The sequence below is a fragment of the Pleurodeles waltl genome, chromosome 12, assembly GCF_031143425.1.
Source record: "Pleurodeles waltl isolate 20211129_DDA chromosome 12, aPleWal1.hap1.20221129, whole genome shotgun sequence".
Taxonomy (NCBI): domain Eukaryota; kingdom Metazoa; phylum Chordata; class Amphibia; order Caudata; family Salamandridae; genus Pleurodeles; species Pleurodeles waltl.
In genome coordinates, this window is record NC_090451.1 from 57,823,376 (window position 1) to 57,844,243 (window position 20,868).

The 20,868-nt window shown below is 46.9% G+C and overlaps 1 protein-coding gene across 2 annotated transcripts; it reads left to right on the plus strand.

Annotated features, from left to right (window-relative positions):
• The first annotated feature begins 983 nt into the window (after positions 1–983).
• On the plus strand, positions 984–20,581 carry TINCR (TINCR ubiquitin domain containing). Of its 2 annotated transcripts, XM_069216784.1 has the most exons (4): positions 984–2,086; positions 8,087–8,216; positions 15,923–16,010; positions 16,698–20,581. In XM_069216784.1, exons 1-2 carry the CDS (start codon positions 1,827–1,829, stop codon positions 8,148–8,150), a joined length of 324 nt encoding a protein of 107 aa, XP_069072885.1. In that variant the 5' UTR covers positions 984–1,826; the 3' UTR covers positions 8,151–8,216; positions 15,923–16,010; positions 16,698–20,581. The 2 variants fall into 2 exon arrangements, with proteins under 2 accessions (XP_069072885.1, XP_069072883.1); XM_069216782.1 differs by lacking the exon at positions 15,923–16,010.
• The last annotated feature ends 287 nt before the right edge of the window (positions 20,582–20,868 follow it).

A 20,868-nucleotide genomic window follows, 5' to 3' on the forward strand; every position in this document is an offset into this window, starting at 1 on the left:
AGTTACCATTGTGAAGCTACATATAGGTAGTGACCTATATGTAGTGCACGCGTGTAATGGTGTCCCCGCACTCACAAAGTTCAGGGAATTGGCTCTGAACAATGTGGGGGCACCTTGGCTAGTGCCAGGGTGCCCTCACACTAAGTAACTTTGCACCTAACCTTTACCAGGTAAAGGTTAGACATATAGGTGACTTATAAGTTACTTAAGTGCAGTGTAAAATGGCTGTGAAATAACGTGGACGTTATTTCACTCAGGCTGCAGTGGCAGGCCTGTGTAAGAATTGTCAGAGCTCCCTATGGGTGGCAAAAGAAATGCTGCAGCCCATAGGGATCTCCTGGAACCCCAATACCCTGGGTACCTCAGTACCATATACTAGGGAATTATAAGGGTGTTCCAGTAAGCCAATGTAAATTGGTAAAATTGGTCACTAGCCTGTTAGTGACAATTTGAAAGTAATGAGAGAGCATAACCACTGAGGTTCTGGTTAGCAGAGCCTCAGTGAGACAGTTAGGCACCACACAGGGAACATATACATGCACACCTATGAGCACTGGGGCCCTGTGTGACAGGGTCCCAGTGACACATACATATAGGCCACAAACCTATGAGCACTGGGGTCCTGACCAGCAGGATCCCAGTGACACATAACAAACATACTGAAAACATAGTGTTTTCACTATGAGCACTGAGGCCTGGCTATCAGGATCCCAGTGAGACAGTGAAAACAGTGACAAACACCCTGACATACACTCACAAACAGGCCAAAAGTGGGGGTAACAAGGCTAGAAAGAGGCTACCTTCTCACAACGCTCCTGTCTGCAAACTCTGTGCTCAACATTGTTTGACACGAAAATAAAAAGCCCTCCGTGTTGGAGGGGTAGCAAGAGCGTTAGTTCATCGCATGGGGATCTGCGGAGCGGGGAGGGGCTCTCCTGCAGACTTCCAGGCAACTAGTCATACAGGGACAGTCCCACAGGACACGCGCCCCGAAGCACGTGAGGCCCCGCGGAAGCTGTGGGAGCCGCCCCGGTGCACCTCTGGAGTGACAGGGCCCCAGCTCTTCCGTCACCTCTGCTCCACACTGGAAGCAGCAGCTTCGGACTTGCAGGGGTCGGAATGCGCGGAATGAGGCCCGGGACCGGTCTGGGGGCCGTCTGAAGGTGCTCAGGGCAACACGGCTGGAAATCCCCAGTGCGTCCCCAGCTAGCGCCTCGAAGGCCTCTCCCGGCGCACAGCGGAGGAGTCCCGGGACCGGTCTGGGGGCCGTCTGAAGGTGCTCAGGGCAACACGGCTGGAAATCCCCAGTGCGTCCCCAGCTAGCGCCTCGAAGGCCTCTCCCGGCGCACAGCGGAGGAGTCCCGGGACCGGTCTGGGGGCCGTCTGAGAGTCTCCAGGGCAGCAAGGGCTGGAAATCCCCAGCACGCCCCCAGCCAGCGCCTCGAAGGCCTCTCCCGGCGCACAGAGGAGGCGGCCCGAGACCGGTTTGACATTGGTCTGAGGGTGTTGACGGCGGCACTGTCTGTAAATCCCCAGTGTACCTCCTGCCAGCGCCTCGAAGGCTTCTCCCGGCGCACAGAGGAGGCGGCCCGAGACCGGTTTGACATTGGTCTGAGGGTGTTGACGGCGGCACTGTCTGTAAATCCCCAGTGTGCCTCCTGCCAGCGCCTCGAAGGCCTCTCCCGGCGCACAGAGGAGGCGGCCCGAGGCCGGTTTGACATTGGTCTGAGGGTGTTGACGGCGGCACTGTCTGTAAATCCCCAGTGTACCTCCTGCCAGCGCCTCGAAGGCTTCTCCCGGCGCGCAGCGGAGGAGGCCGGGCGGACATGGACAAGCTGAGGCGGCTCAGCGTGCAGTGGGTCCGGTACGAGATCCTGGTGCACTTCCCGGAGGACGGGCGGATGCTCCCGGTCAGCGTCCGGCCCACGGACACCATGAAGGACCTCCGGGTCCACCTGGTGAAGCTGGGGGTCACGTCCTGGAAGAAGTACTTCTTCTACAACGGGGTGCAGCTGGGGGAGCACGAAACCATCAAGTCGGTTAACATCAAGGACGGGTCCGTCATCCTGCTGGTCAGCAACGCCAGGTACGGCCAGTGGCCACCATCCGCTCCAGAGGCCACCGCAATTATGCGATTATTCTGCGCCAGCGGCATTCTTTCTACATGACTGGGGATTTGCCGCATTTCACCCTCTGCCGCATAACTTGCAGGTTTAAACAAAACCTTGTTTCTAGCTCAAAGGGGTCGAAAGTTAGTGAAAATGCGGCGACGTGTGCGCGCGCAGTGGAAGGCCCTGCGCAAAGGCTGACCAGTCACTAACTAACTCGTCGGTTGCGTGTTTCTGTATATGGCTGTTAAAGTGAAACTAGGCAGGTGAAATATTTGCCCAGACAGAATTACCATGAGTAAATATTACAAAATAATGAAGTAAAACTGTCAAAAAGGTGACGATTTATACCACATAATTCCAGTGACCCTGCATATACGGTGGTTGTGCCAAGGGGGCGATGGGCAGGGGCGTAGCTTGGTCAGTAAGTATGATTTGAGGGGTATTAGCTTCAATTTCCCGATAGACATTATACGACAAGCAGGGCGAACATGAGGGGCTTAAGAGGCTCTGGAAAGGGAAAGGGGGGCGTATTGGTCGGTGCACTAAGTAAGAGAAGGTGCAATATTTTGTGAAATAAACATTTTTGCAGGCTTCCCTAACTGACAGTCTGTTTGTGTGTAAGTTCCCTGGTGAAATCCGACAGACCCCTCCCCATACCCGCAGCTCCCAACCATGTATCACAAAATACATTTAATAGTGGGTGTAACACCCAACACACACCCCTGAACCTACGCCCCCGGCAATGGGTGGCTGGAAATGGGCTGTGGGAACGCCCCTCGTGAGCTGGAGAACGGGGGGCTGATTTCAGGACTGGAAAGGGGTGGGGGCTGGAGCCCCAAAAGCTGCACCCCTGAGAGAGCTGAACACAAGCTTCCTATGGACACAGATAGGAATAAATTTGCTGCTGCAGAGAAATAGTGCTCATCTCTGCTGTACCAAACCCTGAAATATTTAATGAATTCCCTGCCACACTGGCCATAAAACTTGTGTTTTATGCTGTATTTCGAAAATTTTGACCGACTACTTTATAAACCACTTTTTGGGTGGGGAACACCTTTCCCGCCAACGCCTCCAGAGGGCGTTAGAGAGAGCTGGGTCCGCGGGCTCTGCTCGCTTTTCGGGGCCCGAGTTGGGATTCGGGCATGGTTTATGTAAACACTGCTTAGGCGGTGAGTGCCAAGAAGAGGAAGAAACGGGGGGAGAGGTGGGGCTGGTTGAAAGAAGCAAAGACAGAAAGTTTTGCATTTCTGAGTTTACAATAAGGCACACGCACTGGGTTGTATGTAGAAGGACCGCCCGAGATTGTGGGTTCTGTGCTTGGACCCACGGGGTGTGTAGGGTCCATGTGAGACCGTAGTGGAGAACGTAGGATGGTTTGTGTATTAAAATTACACATATTTACAGCGTGAAGCTCAGGTAGAAATGTGTCCACGATCACACATCTTGAGGAGTGCAGAAGGCGGGATTAGAACGCAGGTTTCTGAATTCCAAGTTCAGCAAGTCCTTAAAACTCCCCTCTTCCCCACATGCAATGAAAACAAGCCGGTAGGGTCTCAACCAGACACCACGCTCTTCTCACAGCACCCACCGGCCCCAGAGTCCCCTGCTACAACTCAAAAGCTGTGTGTGACCTGCTCTGTTGCTTCTTGGCGCTAGATGTGTCCTTTACTATAAACGTATAACTGCGCAGTGCTGTGCTCCTCCATTAAAAGCAATAATAATATTAACGTGTTTTACTGGAGGGAGATGACATGCTTCACACGTTATCGACCTGGGAAGGATGAAATGCTGAATTGGGACTTGCAGGTCTCACACCGTGTAATGTGGTGTCATGTAGCTAGTACTTAAATCACTGCGCCATTTAAGCGGGTGCCAACCCTGCCTGTGAAGTGTCCTTATGAATGGAGGGCAGGCGTGTTGGAAACTGTGAATCTCTCCTGAATGGAGGGTATGCTATAAATAATTTATAGAACACAATTATATCCCATGAGGTGATTCCTCACAATATTGCCGCTGAAACGCGAGTTTAGCTGCCCCAGGCGGACCGTGGGGCCTCGGTACTCTCAGCGCGGTAGCTATCAATGGTGCAGCAGGTGCAGTGGCGCCGGGACACGGTTGCCCGAGTCATCCAAAGAGCCCTGATTATTGCGGTGTGTTACTATACAATCAGTGGTCGGGGCAGTTCCCTCGCATGCATGAGGACCCCTGGCACCCTTTCTGCACCGCTGGTGCACTCAGTTCTTGGCCAGGTTGCCCCACCTGGCAGAAAAATGCCCTCAGTCATTAAGGGGCTGACTGGAGATGTCACTCATGAAGGCTCTTTGCAGCCACGTGAAGCAGGAAGAAGCCAGGCTCAGTTTGCTAGAGGTGGAATGTCAGCTCCTAACCCCGGTAACGTCCCAGGCGGGATGGTGAGCTAAGATGGGGTGGACAGCTTTGTACACAAGGCACCAGATTTTGAGTGGACCCTCTCTCCCTTGCCCTCCGGGGAGCCTGATGAATGGGAAGGACTGGTGGGCAGAGCTCTCGTTCTACCCAGTTCCATGCGTGAGCAGGTTATCTAGTCTGGGTTTTTATCCAATTGCATTCTGGGATTTGGAGTCCTGTTTGAACCAGTTATAAAAGTTTATCAATTCAAACTCATTTCCAGGAGAAGATACATTACTTACGCATGGAACTAGGAAACGTGAGAATCCGGGTAGGGCTAACATTTGACCAACACATCTGTTAATATTATGTGAAGTCTGCTAACAATTGGGGAAAATGGCAAAAGTATTTAATCTGTTTACTTAAAAACTAAAACGGAAAAAAGGAAATACTCATAAAAGCATTCTAAAGAAGACAATCAGAACGACCCAATTAAACCTGAAGGCAGCAGAATTCGCTCCGTTTCTTACTGAAATACTTGCAGGGCTGGGGAGAGTCAGTCGGGGCCAGAGCCTGAGGATATTGCAAGTCACCTGCTAAACTAGGGAAATCACAGCCGCGTTCCGCTTCCAAGGCGGGGGTTCCGGGGTTTCAGCCGCTTCCTTGGGCTGCCACAGTTGTGCGTGTGGCAGGAAGTGAAATGTTATTCACTGAAACCTCAAGTGGCTGCACAGGGGTCATGTTCGTGACCTTTGACCTCTACAGGTTGTTCCTAGAGAGAGAAATTCTTGCACTTCTACAATTCACGCAGGATAATTCCGGCAAAGGCACTGCCCTGTCTTCGCAGCGCTAGAATTGGGGAAAGAGTGTCACGAGAGGCGCGAGGCAGCGCCATTTGTGTCAGGTGGTCGCTGTTTAGCCTGCCAGCGGGTACAGTGGAGATTCACTGTTAATTGGCCGGTAGCCGGGTTATGTACGTTTCTAAGCCTCACTATATGTCCATTGGCCAGAGGCCCCGACACAGTGATGCCCCCCCCTGCAGAATGTGATGTAGGACCCCCCTAAGTCTTCCACACCTCACGAATAGTTTTTGACCTTGAGCTAAATGCGGACCCCTCTAAGGGTTAGTGCCCCCCTGAAGGGTCGGGGGATCCCCTGCGCCGTGGTGGCTGGCGGGCCTGCGTTTCAGGGGGTGCATGGTCCAGCAGTAGGCCTCGGCGCTGCGTAATACACCGCGGAAATTCAGACGCGCCGGCAAAGAGCAAAGAAACGTCACTGTTTACCTGCCACGTGGCTAACTTATAGGGGTAACTAAAACCCCACTGTCCACCTGTGACTTCAGTATCAGTGATTCACTAGTCTGTGGCCAGATGGACACCTCACCATGGATGCCATGTTATCAGCATTCGTACAGTGGGGGGGTCGCCACATGGCTCCACGTCACTGGACACCATGTTTCCAGCAGTGGGCCTTAATTTAACAATTCATTGGAGTCGGACGTGTTAGTCCAAAAGAGGCGAACAAAACTGCAAGGCGGTTCTCTGTCTAGCGGATAAAGCGCCCTATCAGTGGCTGGAGAGTTCATCACCATTGCTTGGTGGTCTGCATCAAGTGTGATCACGTGTCCTCTCTAGTGCTGGTGGCTGTATCTCTGCTATGTGGTTGTCTACATCTGCCACAATCAGGCGTCCTTGCTAATGCCGCAAGTGGATCTCAATCAATCAATCAGGGACTTGTGGAGCACGGCTGTTCACCCGTGAGGGTCTCAAGGTGCTGGGGAGGAAAGGGGGGTGGGGGAGGATGATCAGTCGAAGAGCTAATTCTTGAGGTCCTTCCTGGACTCAGACAGGGTGCGAGATTGCCTGAGGTGGATGGGGAGGGTGTTCCAGGTCTTGGCGGTGATGTGGGAGAAGGATCTACCTCCCGCTGTGGTTTTTCGGATGCGGGGGACTTTAGCGAGGGCCTGGTCGGTGGAGCGGAGATGTCTGGCGGGAGTGTAGAAGGAGAGTCTGTGGTTGAGGTAGGCTGGTCCGGCGTCGTGTAGGGCCTTGTAGGCGTGGGTCAGGAGCTTGAAGGTGGTTCTCTTGTCGATAGGCAGCCAGTGCAGGTCTCTTAGGAGGGCGGAGGTGTGGCTTTGTCGTGGGGCGTTCTTGATGAGCCGGGCGGAGGCGTTAAGGATGCGTTGCAGTCTTTTCTGGGTCTTGGAAGTGGTTCCAGCGTAGAGTTGCGTGGTTGTCCACATCAACCACGATCAGGCTTACATGTTGGTTAGTGTATTGCTGCTCTGTGACGTCTTCTCTACTGTTGGCCAACGTATCACCAGTGCATGGCTATCGGCGCCTTGCAGATCTAGCTTCAACGTTGATGCTGGCCCTTTAGACATTAGATCTAGTGAATGAAGAGCTGGTCTTCCTGAGTCTTTGACAATTGGTTGAATCATACTTCTTCTGGAATCGCTGCTGGTTTCGACTCAGGCTCTTGAATTTGGGGAGACCATGTCTTCAGGTCGATCAGTCAGGAGTCACAATTGTTGGAGGTGGTAAGATCCTTGTTAGGGTTAGGCCTTGGTTACAGTCTCTTCTCCAAAAGCGGCTGTCGGGCCTTCATCCTCCGTCCAACTGCAAGTAAACAGCAGGTTCTCTCCGCCACGGTCACGGCAACTTTCCACTACATCACAGCATTCTCTAGGCCCCACTCACTATTCTCTGCAAAAACTCACGCATTCAGGGATCGTGAACACGCAAGATGCGATACAGGGATGTCGATGGATAGGTTGAAGCCCTCGATTATTGGACATTTCTGGACCAGAGATTGAAAGTATGTTAGTACCTTGAGTACCTAACAAGTCTCCATTGTACCATTTGTACTACAGAGAGGAATGGTGTAAAGATTTCCGCACTCCAGGCAACACAGCATTTTTCACCTTGGAGAGTTATGCACTTACTGAAAAATAGCCTTTTTTTCTAGCCTTTTGTAATAACCTGGTGCCATCAATAGGTGGCAGTCAAGGCCGACTGTATTAACTCCTCTTGCAGAAGCATTTTCCTTGGGTACAGAATGTAAGATGTGGTTACATGGCACTGGGAGGTAAAATCATTGGAGACAGTGGGGAAATCCACGAGAAAGTTATTTTTCCCAGAAACAACAAAACACACAACCTTGATAGAGCACCAATGGGCGTAGCTTAGTGATCTCTAATGTTTAGTACACAAAACCCAGTAACTGTGGCTGCATGATTTGTGGTGTTCTGTGTACACTTGTATCAATGCAACATGACTTAGCGGAATGTACTGTGTGTGGTTTCCCGAAAGCTGAAACCAGCTATAACTTGCACTGTTGCTTAGTAACTTTTACACAACAGAAAGTAAGAGGTATGTGGAGATTTCCAGAACTCCAGGGTGTGGGTCTGTCTGTGGCACAGTCAGTCCTATCATGGACAAATCCTGACGTCTGCCTGACCCTCCATTGCCTTGCCAGCCTTTTCAGGGTTCATACCTGCCAAGAACTCTCCTATTGGCCTCCAGGGCCGCCTAGCCCCAGACAAGCTCTGACTTGAGATTATGTATTTTTTAGCCTTATGAACACTACAATTTCTCTCTGCTTTACAGAAAACACATGGTGCCGTGTTTAGGCAACTCGTCACGCACTCTGGGCCAAGAAACTGGCGTGTGAGAGAGAAAACTGCCGCCCAGGAGAGAGAATGACACAGCGCTGCCCTGACTAGTCTGACAGGTTTCGGTAAGTCAAGTTCATTTAATGTCCTGACTCGGGAGGCAGCGGCTGCCGAATGCTTTCCTACTGCGGGTCATGTTGCCTGTAACATTAACATGTAAAACAAAGCAACAGAGGTTACTCTCTTTTGGTCTGGGAAGTTTCACCCTCTGAGTCAGGGAAATAATTTGAATAAATTAAATGTTGCTGCCCCCATGGCGTTTCTGATTGATGGATGTACAAGGAGGCAGTAGAGGCGCTTGAGCCTGGGATGCATGATAAAATGGCCGACCTCTCTGATAACTGCACTTAATGTTGTGAGGGAAGCGCTGTGAGGGTAGGGGCCAAAATGGCTGACCTATAAGACCACATGGCCGTGGGACAAGAGGAGAGAGAAAGAGAGAAAGGACTTTAGAGAACCGTCACTGTCCATGACAGAGCTGTAAGAGCCAATGTGCTGAGAAAATTCAGATGAGACTCGATCAGTCAGAAAGTCACACATAGCGCCTCTGCTCGCAGGATTTCTGTTGAATAATGACACCTGAGGAAAGTTGCACCCACGAGTACTCGTGTGTGGAATGTTGTCTAAACCTGCTAGACGACAACTACACTTTTCAAAAATACACCGAAAATATTTGGAAAATGTTACCGTAAAAGAGGCGACGCAGTGAGAACTCAGCACACTGAGTGACTTATGAAGACAGCGCTCTTTTCTTACCTATAAGAATATTTTAATCGTACGTCCCTGTGCACTTTAATTGGTAACAAAATCCCTGGTCTCACAGGAGACCCCAGATGTTCGACAAAACGAAATCAGCGTGCATTGTTACACCGACCTCCTGCGAAGCTCCGAAATCAGCGTGCATTGTTACACCGACCTCCTGCCAAGCTCTCTGTTGTAGGACGCTCCCTCTCACTCCATAACTCAGACTTCAGCACATTTTAAGCTACATCCTACATACTAGCGTTATGTGCACGTCAACATTTTTTAGGGAGATATTTATGTATGAACAATATTTTTACAGTTTGTATTTTTGAGTTTGTTTTACGAGGCTATTTTGTCGAGACTATAATTTTAAAAGCTATATTTTTGCAATCTGTATTTCTTGTGTCTTATTTTCAGCTGACAATTCTGAGTTTATGCTTTTCCCATCCATATTCGGTATTCTTTATTTCTGCAGTCTGTATTTTTTTTATTTTTGTGTTCGTAGTTAATATTTTTGGAATCTGTGTTTAAGACTCTGGCACGTCACCCAGCCCCAAACCACCACTGACTTCCACCCAAAGGTTGCAGATCACAATAGGAAGTTGAATAATATTGGACTTCCCTTATATTAACCCAATAATTGTATCTCCCTCTGTATAGTTAAGGGATACGTCTATAGGGAATTTAAATATTTCAGTGCTAATATCCCATCATTTGGGAATACCTAACAGGGGGATTTTGCAGGAAAAAAATGGAAACTTTAATATCCTGACTTAACAAGAAAACAGAAAAAAGTTGTCTTTAGAAGAAGGAGTCTCTCTTATCAATTCAGAGAACTGACATATCTGTGGCCTAATATGTGGAAACAGCGTTTCATCCTCAATTGTGATCGGCCCAGTTAGTTGTAATACGTGTTGTGACTCTGGTTAGCTCACAGTGAAATTCTGATTTGTGGAATAAGAGTGCATTCCTGACATTTCCCCAGTTAAAAATGTGGCATGTGGATTTTGATGTGCTAAGCACCAAATTCTGCAAGTATTTCTGAGAGTTGAGGTCAATAGTCATGATTGGATGGGATTCATCATACAAACTGAACTCAGATCTCTGTGGGGTTGTAATACTTTGAATGCAATAAAAATCACACCCTTTTCCCGGTGATCTGTAACCAGAACCTAAAGGATCTCTGGATAAATAAACCCCAACAAATGATATTTGAGGGTTTTCGACCAAAAGTGGTTGCAGTGGCATGAAATATTGTGATTCCTATGTGCTAGGCTCCATTTAGTTCAAACAGATCTTTGTTAATAGCCAGAAGTAAGCCCCATATGCAAGGGAGTGACGCTCACACCCAATGAGTGAGACCTTCAGTATGCGGCTGCCTGGCCCACGGATGTTATTGTCAAAAGCACTTGTTTTTTTTTCAGTGTGTGGGCGCTAATTACAACTGTGATTTCTGAATTGCTTTAAATAAGTAGATATAGGTTTTGCATCTAATTAAACATTGCAGAAGTTAATTCCATCTGCTTGGACAGGAAGCCAAATCGAAGCCACACTGCTGCTTAGTAAATGTTTGTTTTATGAGATAGACAGAATTTAAATATCTCTGCAGCAGGGTTTTTGGAAACAGAACCATGGCACAAAAACGACAGCATTTGTAAAATTGATCATGGTAGAGAAGAGCTATACGTCATTTACATAACTGTTCTTCCCAAAATGCATTTCTCGTTCTCACTTTCCTAAGCACTACTATAATTGGAGTGATTGTGTTAATTCCCTGAAAATCTGCAAAATCCATAATGCACATCCCTGGTGGAAATACCACTTGACACGTAAAGTCCAGAATCAGTCCTTTGATTTCTTCTGCAAAACCACTGTAGACATATACATTGGACCTCATAATACCCACTTCTAAATGTACAGTTTTCAGTTACAAGCTCATAAAGTGTTGTAATCTCGAGGAAGGCACATGTCTATTTTATCTTTCCCACCTGTAAACTTTAATTGGGAATGCATTTTGTCTGTTGTCACATTAGAGTTGGTGTTAACACCTGATTTTTTATGCGCCATAATTGAGGCGTGATAAAGTTTGCTAAATTTGTACCTTTTTTGGTAGATTCTGGGATCATCATGTCAATCATGATGGAAGGTTTAGGGACACTCAGGATGTATGTGGTACATGATCCCTCACAAACTCTCAAGAATATAAAATTTAAAGAAAGGGCATAGTTGAATAAAACAGTTGGTGATATTTAATCTTTAACGTATTGAGTACAAACTTGATTTTTTAAAAGAGGGGGCGAAAAATGTAAAAAAGAAACCTCAATCCATTCATTCTTCAAGGGCATACTTGAAAAGTTAATTGTCAGGAATCTAAGAGCAACGTCAGAGGTTAGTTTCAAAGAATGTGGCAAGTCAGCTAGAGTCTGTGTAGTCAAGTCAAGCCTGCAGGGCAGATCTACAACTTTCTCAAATCTAGGCAAGTTCTTAGCTTCAATCAACTTTTCTCAATACGTTGAGGGGTCCAATTAACCATTCTCCGACTACCAGACTGCTAAATGTCTCAGAGGCCAGAACCTGTCACAACTCCCACAACAGTATGGATATCTTCTTGTGGGATGTAATATTTGATATGAACACACTTAATGCACTGGGTATTACATAAGAAAAAATAACTGCAAATAGGTTTGCGCCAACATTTTGTATAATTCTCTTCCTATTCAGGATGACGGGTGGCCTCTAGTAGGCAGAACCTGATCACAGAATGTTAAATCCATGCAGTGAGATATTATGTTGCGACATAAACGTGCCTTTAGGTACTGGAAAAAATACCTTTATCCTGATGAAGTATGAAGATACTGAACTAACGATTGAGTTGATTTGATCTTTCATTGCCAGGCAGTTATTCGCTTATTCCTGAATGCTTGTTTTTCTTTTCATCTTGGTCCGTAAAACGGTGACCACCAGTTCTTAGGATTTTCATGTGCACCGATAAAGGTGCCCCATCACCATTAGCAAGGAATCCTAGCCCATTGGCTGTTATCACTATACAACACTCTTCCATATGCCTCGCCAACCATGCCATTGCTTTCTTGTTGTCCTTTTGATACTTTGCGGAGAGAGAAAAAAACACGACAATGAGTAAATAGTTGGGCCATCTTTGACTTGTGAAGTTGACTACTGTTGCCACCACTCTGGCCATCTGCTATTTGTGACTCAAGCAGTAAATTACTGTATCCATTTTCCACTCCTAAACTTTGGATCCACTAACTGACAAATCTATCGATCACGCATGTTTGCTAGTTTTACTCTTAGTTTATAAAAGCGGTTCATAAATCTTTGCCAAAAGAGTTTCACTATAGATCAGTGATCTCTGAACAGAAGATACATCATTGGGAGTCTACAAGTTCTCCAAAATAAACAGAGTGGGCTTTCGGGCTTTACCTCTTCCCAGACAATTCCTTGCAGGAGGCATCAGAAAGTGGTTGAGACGGGGCGGTAAAGTGCTTTGAAACCGAGCACGGATCCGAACTCAGTTTGTATAATTCTCAAAAGATTGAGTTAGAAGTTTGTAAACTTTCTCATTGGTAAAAATTTACGAGTTGGGATTGTTTGTGGTTTTAGTGAACCATTCAGTGTGGAGGGGAAGTCCCACTAGTTAACCAAAGGACCCCATGTGGTCATGGATTCAGTGTTCAGCCTTGAGTTTCTACACACTAAGGAAGTTCTAGTCGTGACTCATTTCATATGGCTAACATTTGGTATTAGTAGGTGCCTTAAAAGAAAGCCTAGACTACGGATTCCTTATTACCGCTCTTGGCATATGCCTTTCACAGAGCACAGAATGTAAAACCCGTTAAAACAATTCCACATACCTGACTGTGTTCTCTTGAAAAAAACTTACAAGACTGGCACGAGCATGGCAGGATCTCTGCGGTAAAAAAAGAAATTTGCACTGTCCTAGACATCCAGGATCACTTTAGACTCTACTTTTGTGGCGTGTACACAAAACATGTAGCGAAACGTGAAGTCACACCAGAGATGTAAGACCGACGACCATTGATAAATGCGAGAGTCAACATAGCAGATTGATAATCAAAGGCTCACCAACTATGTCCATGCCCAAAAGATGGCAACACTCTGGATTAGGGGTCACAGTTTATATTCTGGGTTCCTCAACTACAAAGCTAATCCTCTCACCCCACGCCCCAAGTCTAGCCCCAACAGCACAAAGCTCACTGATTACCTTGTCCAAGCCCCATTCTCCGAGGGACATCTTCAATCACAACCAACCATTGCCCAGGAGCACACAGTGTATCAGGAGGTCCCTGCCAGCCCTTAGATGATCTCTACCATTATAGAAGCTGTCACCATGGCAGTTCCTGTGAAGTCACGACAAGTTTGGTGTGTGGCCGCTATGTTTCTGTAGTTGCACACCAACATTTTTTTTTTTCAGACACCCACTCCTGGGAGCTTCATACACCAAGGAGTGGGGCTCATTTATTCTGTTTTTGACCTGAAAAAAATGGATTTCAGATCGTCTGTTCTAAATAGGGCAGAGGATCTGATGCCCTTACCCGGACTGCCCCTCCCCCCTACTCTGAAGGGCCATTGGGGCAAGTTTTCTGACGGCAGAGCCAGCGGGCAAAATGCTGTCGGAAAACTAACGTCTGCCTGACTCCTAATCAAGCAGGTTACTTTTGTGACACAGCACCCTGTCCATCAAACATAAACCAGGCCCTTGGCTCCAGAGATGCATAGAATCTACTTGCCATATGTGACTGACACGAGTCACACGTGATTGATTCTGCAAGAGGGCACAAAGTGATGCTGATGGGACAATGGACCCATATCTTTGGATGACATATATGTGCTTTGCCCGAGTGAGTAATCCAATCCGCACAGGTGAGATGGGATTACCTCTGGTACCCTGGGATTTGACTACACATCTAACTGATGAAATTTAAAGGCTCATTATAACATAAATCCCTAAAAAGGTGATTGTAGCTATCGTGATGGTAGGCCAGACTTATAGGGGGCAGGGGAATTTACCAGGCATACCCTTTCACCTCTGCATCCCATTACAGACGAGGACATCATGTGACCTTTGCTCCTCTACAGGCCAATGAAGGAAGTGGAACCATCTGCCCTTTGACCTCTTCATGATTTCATAGGACTCAACATGACATGCCCTTTGACTTCTCCATACCAGTGTAGGAAGTGACATCATACCCCCTTTGAATTTTCCATTCATTTAAATAAAGTGATGTTACATGGCCTTTCATCTTTCAACGCTTTTATAGGAAGTGACATCATACGCCTCTTTTTACCACTGATAACATCTCAGGAAGCAACATCACAAAACTTTTGACACCTATGACAGGCCATTGCATAGAATATTTTTTTGTAGGCAACCTTTACTGACACTGGAAGCAAGTGAGTGAAAAGACACAGAGAGCAAGGAGCTACAGAAACAGGCGGTATTGTTTGAGTCACCGGCATGGCCACCGCAGCAGTACCAAGGGGTGGGTCGCTTTTCAAACATTAGGGCTGTGACTGCCACCCAACAGGCGTAAAACGACACGCCTACGAGTGACATCTCGTGTGAACCTTCAGCCAGTCTTCACCTAGCGAGCAACCAACATCAGGTCACTACCTACAGAAGCAAGCCAACGAGTACTCACATGGTGGTCTCTTCCACTGTACATTCCAGCCTGAGCCTATCAGAGACTGCTGACCCCTACGAGTACTCACACAGTGGTCTCTTCCACTGTACATTCCAGCCTGAGCCTATCAGAGACTGCTGACCCCTACGAGTACTCACACAGTGGTCTCTTCCACTGTACATTCCAGCCTGAGCCTATCAGAGACTGCTGACCCCGGAGAAGTGGAGAAGTGTGGCTCAATGGTTAGAGCGGCAGACCCTGAAGCAGAGATCTGGCTCAAGACCAGGGTTCAAGTCCCGCTTCGGCAGGTCTTGGGCTCAATTCCCCTTGACCAGATAATTCTCGCCTCAGTGCCTAATCTAATTCATGGGTCCCACTCTGCAACTCTGGGCAATAGCTTGCTTAATCTCCACAACGGCCCCAACAGCGCTTGGATGCCTGGCTTCACCCTGGGGGTGCTCAGGAGTGGGCGCCTCACAGGGAAAAGCCAGGAGGGGTTCCATAGCGGTATGAGTACAGCGCCTTGAGACCCTAACGGGTGAGTAGTGCGCTATACAAGTGCTAATTTACATTTACCCCTACATCCATGGCCACTGAGAAGATGCAAGTGTGCAGCCTGAGCTTTCTCGAGCCTGTCACACCTGCTGCTCCATCCATCATCTGCTGAATAATGTCCACATTTATAACAAAAAATGTTTCTAGTTTAAATAGTTCAAAAGTTATTTAAATTTTTCTGCTCTAGACAGATTATGAAAGTTAACTGGGGCACCTCCTGTTGTTGATTCATTTAAATAACCACTTAGCGAGGTGTTTGCTTCGCCCAGATAGTGTAACATCCCCATTTGAAGGACTGGCGAAGGGCTTTTGACTGTGATACCAAACAACAACCTTAAACACTTCTATATAATGTAAACAGTGTGGACTGCATGATTCTTACTTTGGGGGGATTTTTTATTCCACTATTATCCCACATTCATGTTCACATCACAGGTGTAAAAATAAAAGATTCACAAACACTCAACAATCCTAGAGTACATCCTGCTACAACATACACATAATTTCCTTTTTTTGTTGTTTTATATAGTACAAACACAACCCTAGGGCTTTGAAGCGCTTTACATGAGCAGCATTACATTACACAAGGTCACTTTCATGTTTCAGGCCTGGGGAAATTAAGCAATTTGCCCAGGATCACAGGATGTTGAGCTGAGACTCAAACCTAGTTCCCGGTTCCAAAGTTGGCAGCTTTGGTTGTATGGACCATAGATTTGTATTTTAGTAAGCACAGCTACTGCACAGTTTGTCTTTACTTGTTGCATAATTTAGTCAACCCTGCTACACAATTTGGTCCTTCTCTGTTGCAGAATTCTAGTGGCTCTCCCTGTAGTGGAATGCAGGAGGCATGTGGACTCTGATATCAGTACAAACAGGCAAAGGGAGGCCTGAAGAAAGGTATGTGAGGGTGACAGGAGTCCAGTCTGAGGACACAGAAAAGTGTGTGCAGAGTTTGTGTATCACATGGACAACAACTTGTAGCTAAAGACAGACAGGGGAAGATCATGGATTCTTTTCATGTCAATATTTTACAGCAGGGCCGATCCACCAAAGTGGGGGTGATCCATTCCCCTTCCCATACTGGAAGGAGACTTCTCCAGCAGTTCGCTGGAGTAAATCTCTGACCATTTCAGCGTGGGGAAGGGCCTGATAACAGTTTATGAATGCCCATAAATGTATATGATCGTGGACGTACACAAATTTAAAGGGCTAAACATGCTTCTAAATACCAAATCCCACCTAGCAAAGAAATCTACAGTACTAAAACCATTTATGACTGTCAGGTATCATTGTCTGACTTTATGGCAAGTGTAAATTGGGATATTTTTAACCATAAACACACTTTTAATGCTGAAAATCCCTTTGTGAATCGATCCCAGTGAGCACAGTTTGATAGGTGTTACACATTATTTTTGGCATTGGTCTAAGAAACATACAATTATTTTTCACTGTCATTTCAGCAACTCATCCCTCAGTTCCTGCAAGCTTTGAAAATATTTCCACAGATTTTCACATATTTTTTCGCAAATTGAGACGGCCCCTAACAATGTCCGATTCACAGCCTTGCTATTTTCTCTACCACAGGTGTAGGAGAACCTGGGGCGTAGTGCGGAGACTGTAACAACGGCCCTGCTTACTCCACCAGACCCTACGGCGAGAAGGATTCTCAGTATTACGCCGCCAGACCATAGGGCGGAGGAGGATTCTCAGTATTACGCCACCAGAACCTAGGACAGAGGAGGATTCTCAGTATTACGCTGCCAGACCCGAGGACGGAGGAGGATTCTCAGTATTACGCTGCCAGACCCGAGGACTGAGGAGGATTCTCAGTATTACGCTGCCAGACCCGAGGACGGAGGAGGATTCTCAGTATTACGCCGCCAGACCCTAGGACTGAGGAGGATTCTCAGTATTACGCTGCCAGCTCAAAAAACGCCTACCAGTTCCCCAGTGTTTCCGGAATGTTCTGTTTGAAACAGTTGCATTTTGACACATGACTGCCTGGTATCTGAAACGGAAATGTTATCCTGAGGCAATTAAATTGCATACATGTTTTCTTTTCAGGGGGATTTGTGCTGGCCCAGCATTTTACACGATGAACGCCAGCACACTGGTGTTGAGCACAAAAGGATGTTAGCGGTTGGGCCTGCGCGGGCATTCATTTGAACTACCTCTTTTTAAATGAATCCTGCTGCCTGTTTGTCAACGCTGTGCGTTCTTCACAATGGATGCAAGGAGTTTAGGTAGAAAACGAGAGCCATCACACACGCAGAGCGGTATGGCTGCGTTGACGATATAATCGTAACATTTATTTATACTGGCTGCCAGAGGCTTAGAAATAGTGCCGCTGACTTAGAGGGATCTGAGAGGGAGGGGCTTCCTGCAACCCAATTGTGATTGTTTTTTACTACCCATCTGAGGGACGCAGCAGCGGCCATTTTCTATGCTTGCATTAGAGCCCGCGGAACCCTTGCTACGCCACTGCAGGCTGCGTATCCAGCACTCAGCCTTCACACCATATTGATTACATGTACTTCCGGGGTCAAAAACGTCCTCCTGCTTCTAGTTGTGACCTTTGACCTTTAGCCTCTGAATCACCTTTGGTCAATCTACTCGGGGTTGGAAGGCAAGTCTTCTTTAGCAGAAGTGGTTCCTGGCGATTTATGACCTACTCAAAACTACCAAGGAGGAATTACTGTAGATCAGAAAAATTTAAGCAGAAGAACCTTGCAAGTGTATTTTTGTTTATATATAAATAGGGTTGAGGCTCACTCCATGTTGAAAGGATGCTACCTTTCCAGTCGTAGGCTTTCATGTAACCAATAGGTGAATTCTGGAAGTTGTAGTCTTCATTTGGTTAAATTGAACCAATTATATTCACACTTTTTAAGGTAATAATATGCAAAAGAACCGGTGGCACAAGTGTTTTTCGGCAAGTGTTGTTTTCTGGTAACCTTCTCTGTAGACTGGGGCGAATTCCCACGAAGGAAGTGCCTCTGAAGTGTGGGAAAAGTAGGGGAAAGGAAGTTACCTTTAACTGAACTTGTCCCAACCCCCCTAGCTCTATAGAGTAGTTGAAATTCCTGTAAGTGTTCCAGTAGCTTGTGTTTACATGCAATATATTGTTTGTTACCTATGCTAGCACTTTTGTTTTTTGGACTGCAGAGTGGGGCTGCTATGCCATTTTGTTGTTTTAGTTTCTTACATCTGACTTCTTCATCTTGGTGGTTAATCTTTTGTAATCCAGTGGGCACAGGGAAGCCCGCTGTTGGTCATGGCCTATAGGCCAAGAGCCCAAGATGTTGCCATTTGAACGCCAACAAGATTCTCAGCCCTCAGTTTTGCTTTACCTTTGCTTGGGCCAAAGGTGCAATAATAAGCAACAAAACTAGGGGTGGGGGCGATTCAAACTTCTCACTCGAAGCCCCTTGAAGTCTAGACACTTTGATCATCGTGAAGGGCGGTGACATCTTTTGACTTCGGCTGACTTCGTTCAAGGGAAGGTTTAAGCTGCCTGGCCCACCTGGAATTGTTGGGACAGCCTGACCAGTGGCAGCACTAGTGTTTCAGTGCAGTGGCCCTGCTCACGAGAAGGCTATTGGTGGCAATCAGCGATTCCTTTTAGTTCACCTATGTTCTTCTCAGGTAATATTCAAGATACTTGAATTCTCCTCTTCTGTCGTCTCACCTCTGCACCTTCCATGCACTCTTAATCTCCTCCTCTCTCTTTTTCAATTTGTGAATTCGTATTTAAATGTCTGGCAAAACCTACACAGTGTGCATTTATATAGCACATAATATTTCGGTTATCTGCTTGTTCTCACGTCTGTGTCTGAAGCTGAGGGACCCGAACCCTTGGCAGACCTAAGGATATGTGGCTTGGGTTATCAGATGCCTCCCATGTCACTGGAACACAGTTGACCAACTCCCGGTAGTTTCTTTTGCAAATCAATGTTCATTTCCTTTGCAAATTAATGTTTTCACATGTCTAACTCCATTTGGTTCAATTATACTGAACTGAGACTACAACTCCCAGAGTGCAATGATTTGTATATGTCATGCACCCAAAATAATAGGCTGCCTAAGTCACAATGAATGATCTGTTAACCTTATCTGTGTAGGATCTCACAAATCAAAATCCTGAAGAAGCCAAAATTCAATTGTGTATTCTGCAGACCCAAAACTCAGCCCGTAGACCGCCTCCTTGCTTTAAAGAATGGCACTACTCTGGATGCTCAGCGTTGACTGTTCTTTCTTGAAAGCCCCTCCATCTTTAAAAGGACGGAGTCCTAGTTCCATGGTCTTCCTGTCATCTATGCCACGACAGGATCAAACTGGAATCCATCAATGGGTTAGCCAACCCTGGTGGAGATCTCAGATCTAACCTCTAGGAAGAGCAAGGCCTGGGGGTTGGAAGGCTGAGGCCATGTGCTTTGTTTGGTTGATATTTTTACTTTTACTTTCACTTTAACTAAAAAACTGTAAACGTGATGCTTAAATCAGAATATGTTGAAAGGCCTGCATATAACATTGTGTTGATTAATGAGTGTGATCAATTTCCACACACTGTTTTCTCTTCCAGTGACATCTCGTTTATCGATTGTGATGAGTGAGCGTACGAAAGTTACAGAAACGATGTGAGTAGAAAGGGATACCCTTCATCAAACTCAGAAGTTTCAGGTTCTCAGTGTCCCCTCCAGCTCAATGCATGGGTGGATGGGAACGACAGGTAGGGTAAGGCTTGGCCCAGATGTTGGGTCTGATGCTGTGATGTCACTTCCTCCTTTGTTGCTCCATGTACATTTCATGGTGGGATAGTGTTGAGGGTGGTGTGACCATGTGGGATGTGCGCATTGCGTGTTGAGATGGGGTGAAGGGCCGGCTATGATTGGGGGCTCGGTCACCCATCTACGTCTTGCCAAACCATTTCCTACAATGTTGCTGCGAGACATGGCAGGGGTGGGTAACATCACTTCTGTGACAGGGTGCAGGGATCATAATTCAAGGGGCGAGGCTTAACCAAGAAAAGAGGGGCGCCCACTGTCACATTACAAAAATCCACCCACTTTTGAGTTTGATGAATGGTTTTCCCTTCCAGCATTGATGTGACCTTGAGAGGAAAGGGGATTTTTTCCCTGAAAGGTACCTGCCTGTGTGCGACTGACGAAAACCCAGCCTTCCTGGCCTTTCGCATGCACCAACCAGTCTGTAAAAATCCGCTTTCCCTGCAGGCTTGTTGGCCTTTAATCGCAGATGCAATATGTGACACTTTATTCAAGATGAGTATTAGACAAGTATTGTTACTGTACGCGTTCCACCCCCCTCCAGAATGTGAATCTCAGGCCGCATGGCGCGTGCAGATACATCATGTGTTCTTTGCCTTGTGTATTTTATTCTGATCCAGTGTGCAAGTGCTCAGATGTTGAAGGATTCTGGAGCATTACTTGAAATAAAATCGTAGAAAAGTGCCGTGTTGTGTCTGTCTTAATCGCACGCGCCCTCCCCCTCGTTTAGTGAAATATGCTCCCCGTTCCTGCTAATTGCATCTTCAGCAATAAAGTGCACACGTACCGCTGCTCCTTCCAGCACTAATTCAAAGTCGGCGCAGGGAAATGGCGGCCATAACTTTGCTTTAGAAGTGCGATCGCCGCCATCTTTCAGACACGTTCTTTAATCTTCGGGGTACTTCTGCGACAGCCATTTAGTCGTTCCCAGCGCCGCAGGATCGATAGCCGAGCAACCGCAGCCAAAAAAG

What these genes read in the sequence shown, in the direction of transcription:
- TINCR (XM_069216784.1), top strand. Translation starts at nt 1,827, where the DNA reads ATGGACAAGCTGAGGCGGCTCAGCGTGCAGTGGGTCCGGTACGAGATC. An exon ending in CTGCTGGTCAGCAACGCCAG is followed by an intron (nt 2,087 to 8,086) that starts GTACGGCCAGTG and finishes TCTGCTTTACAG; the next exon opens with AAAACACATGGTGCCGTGTT.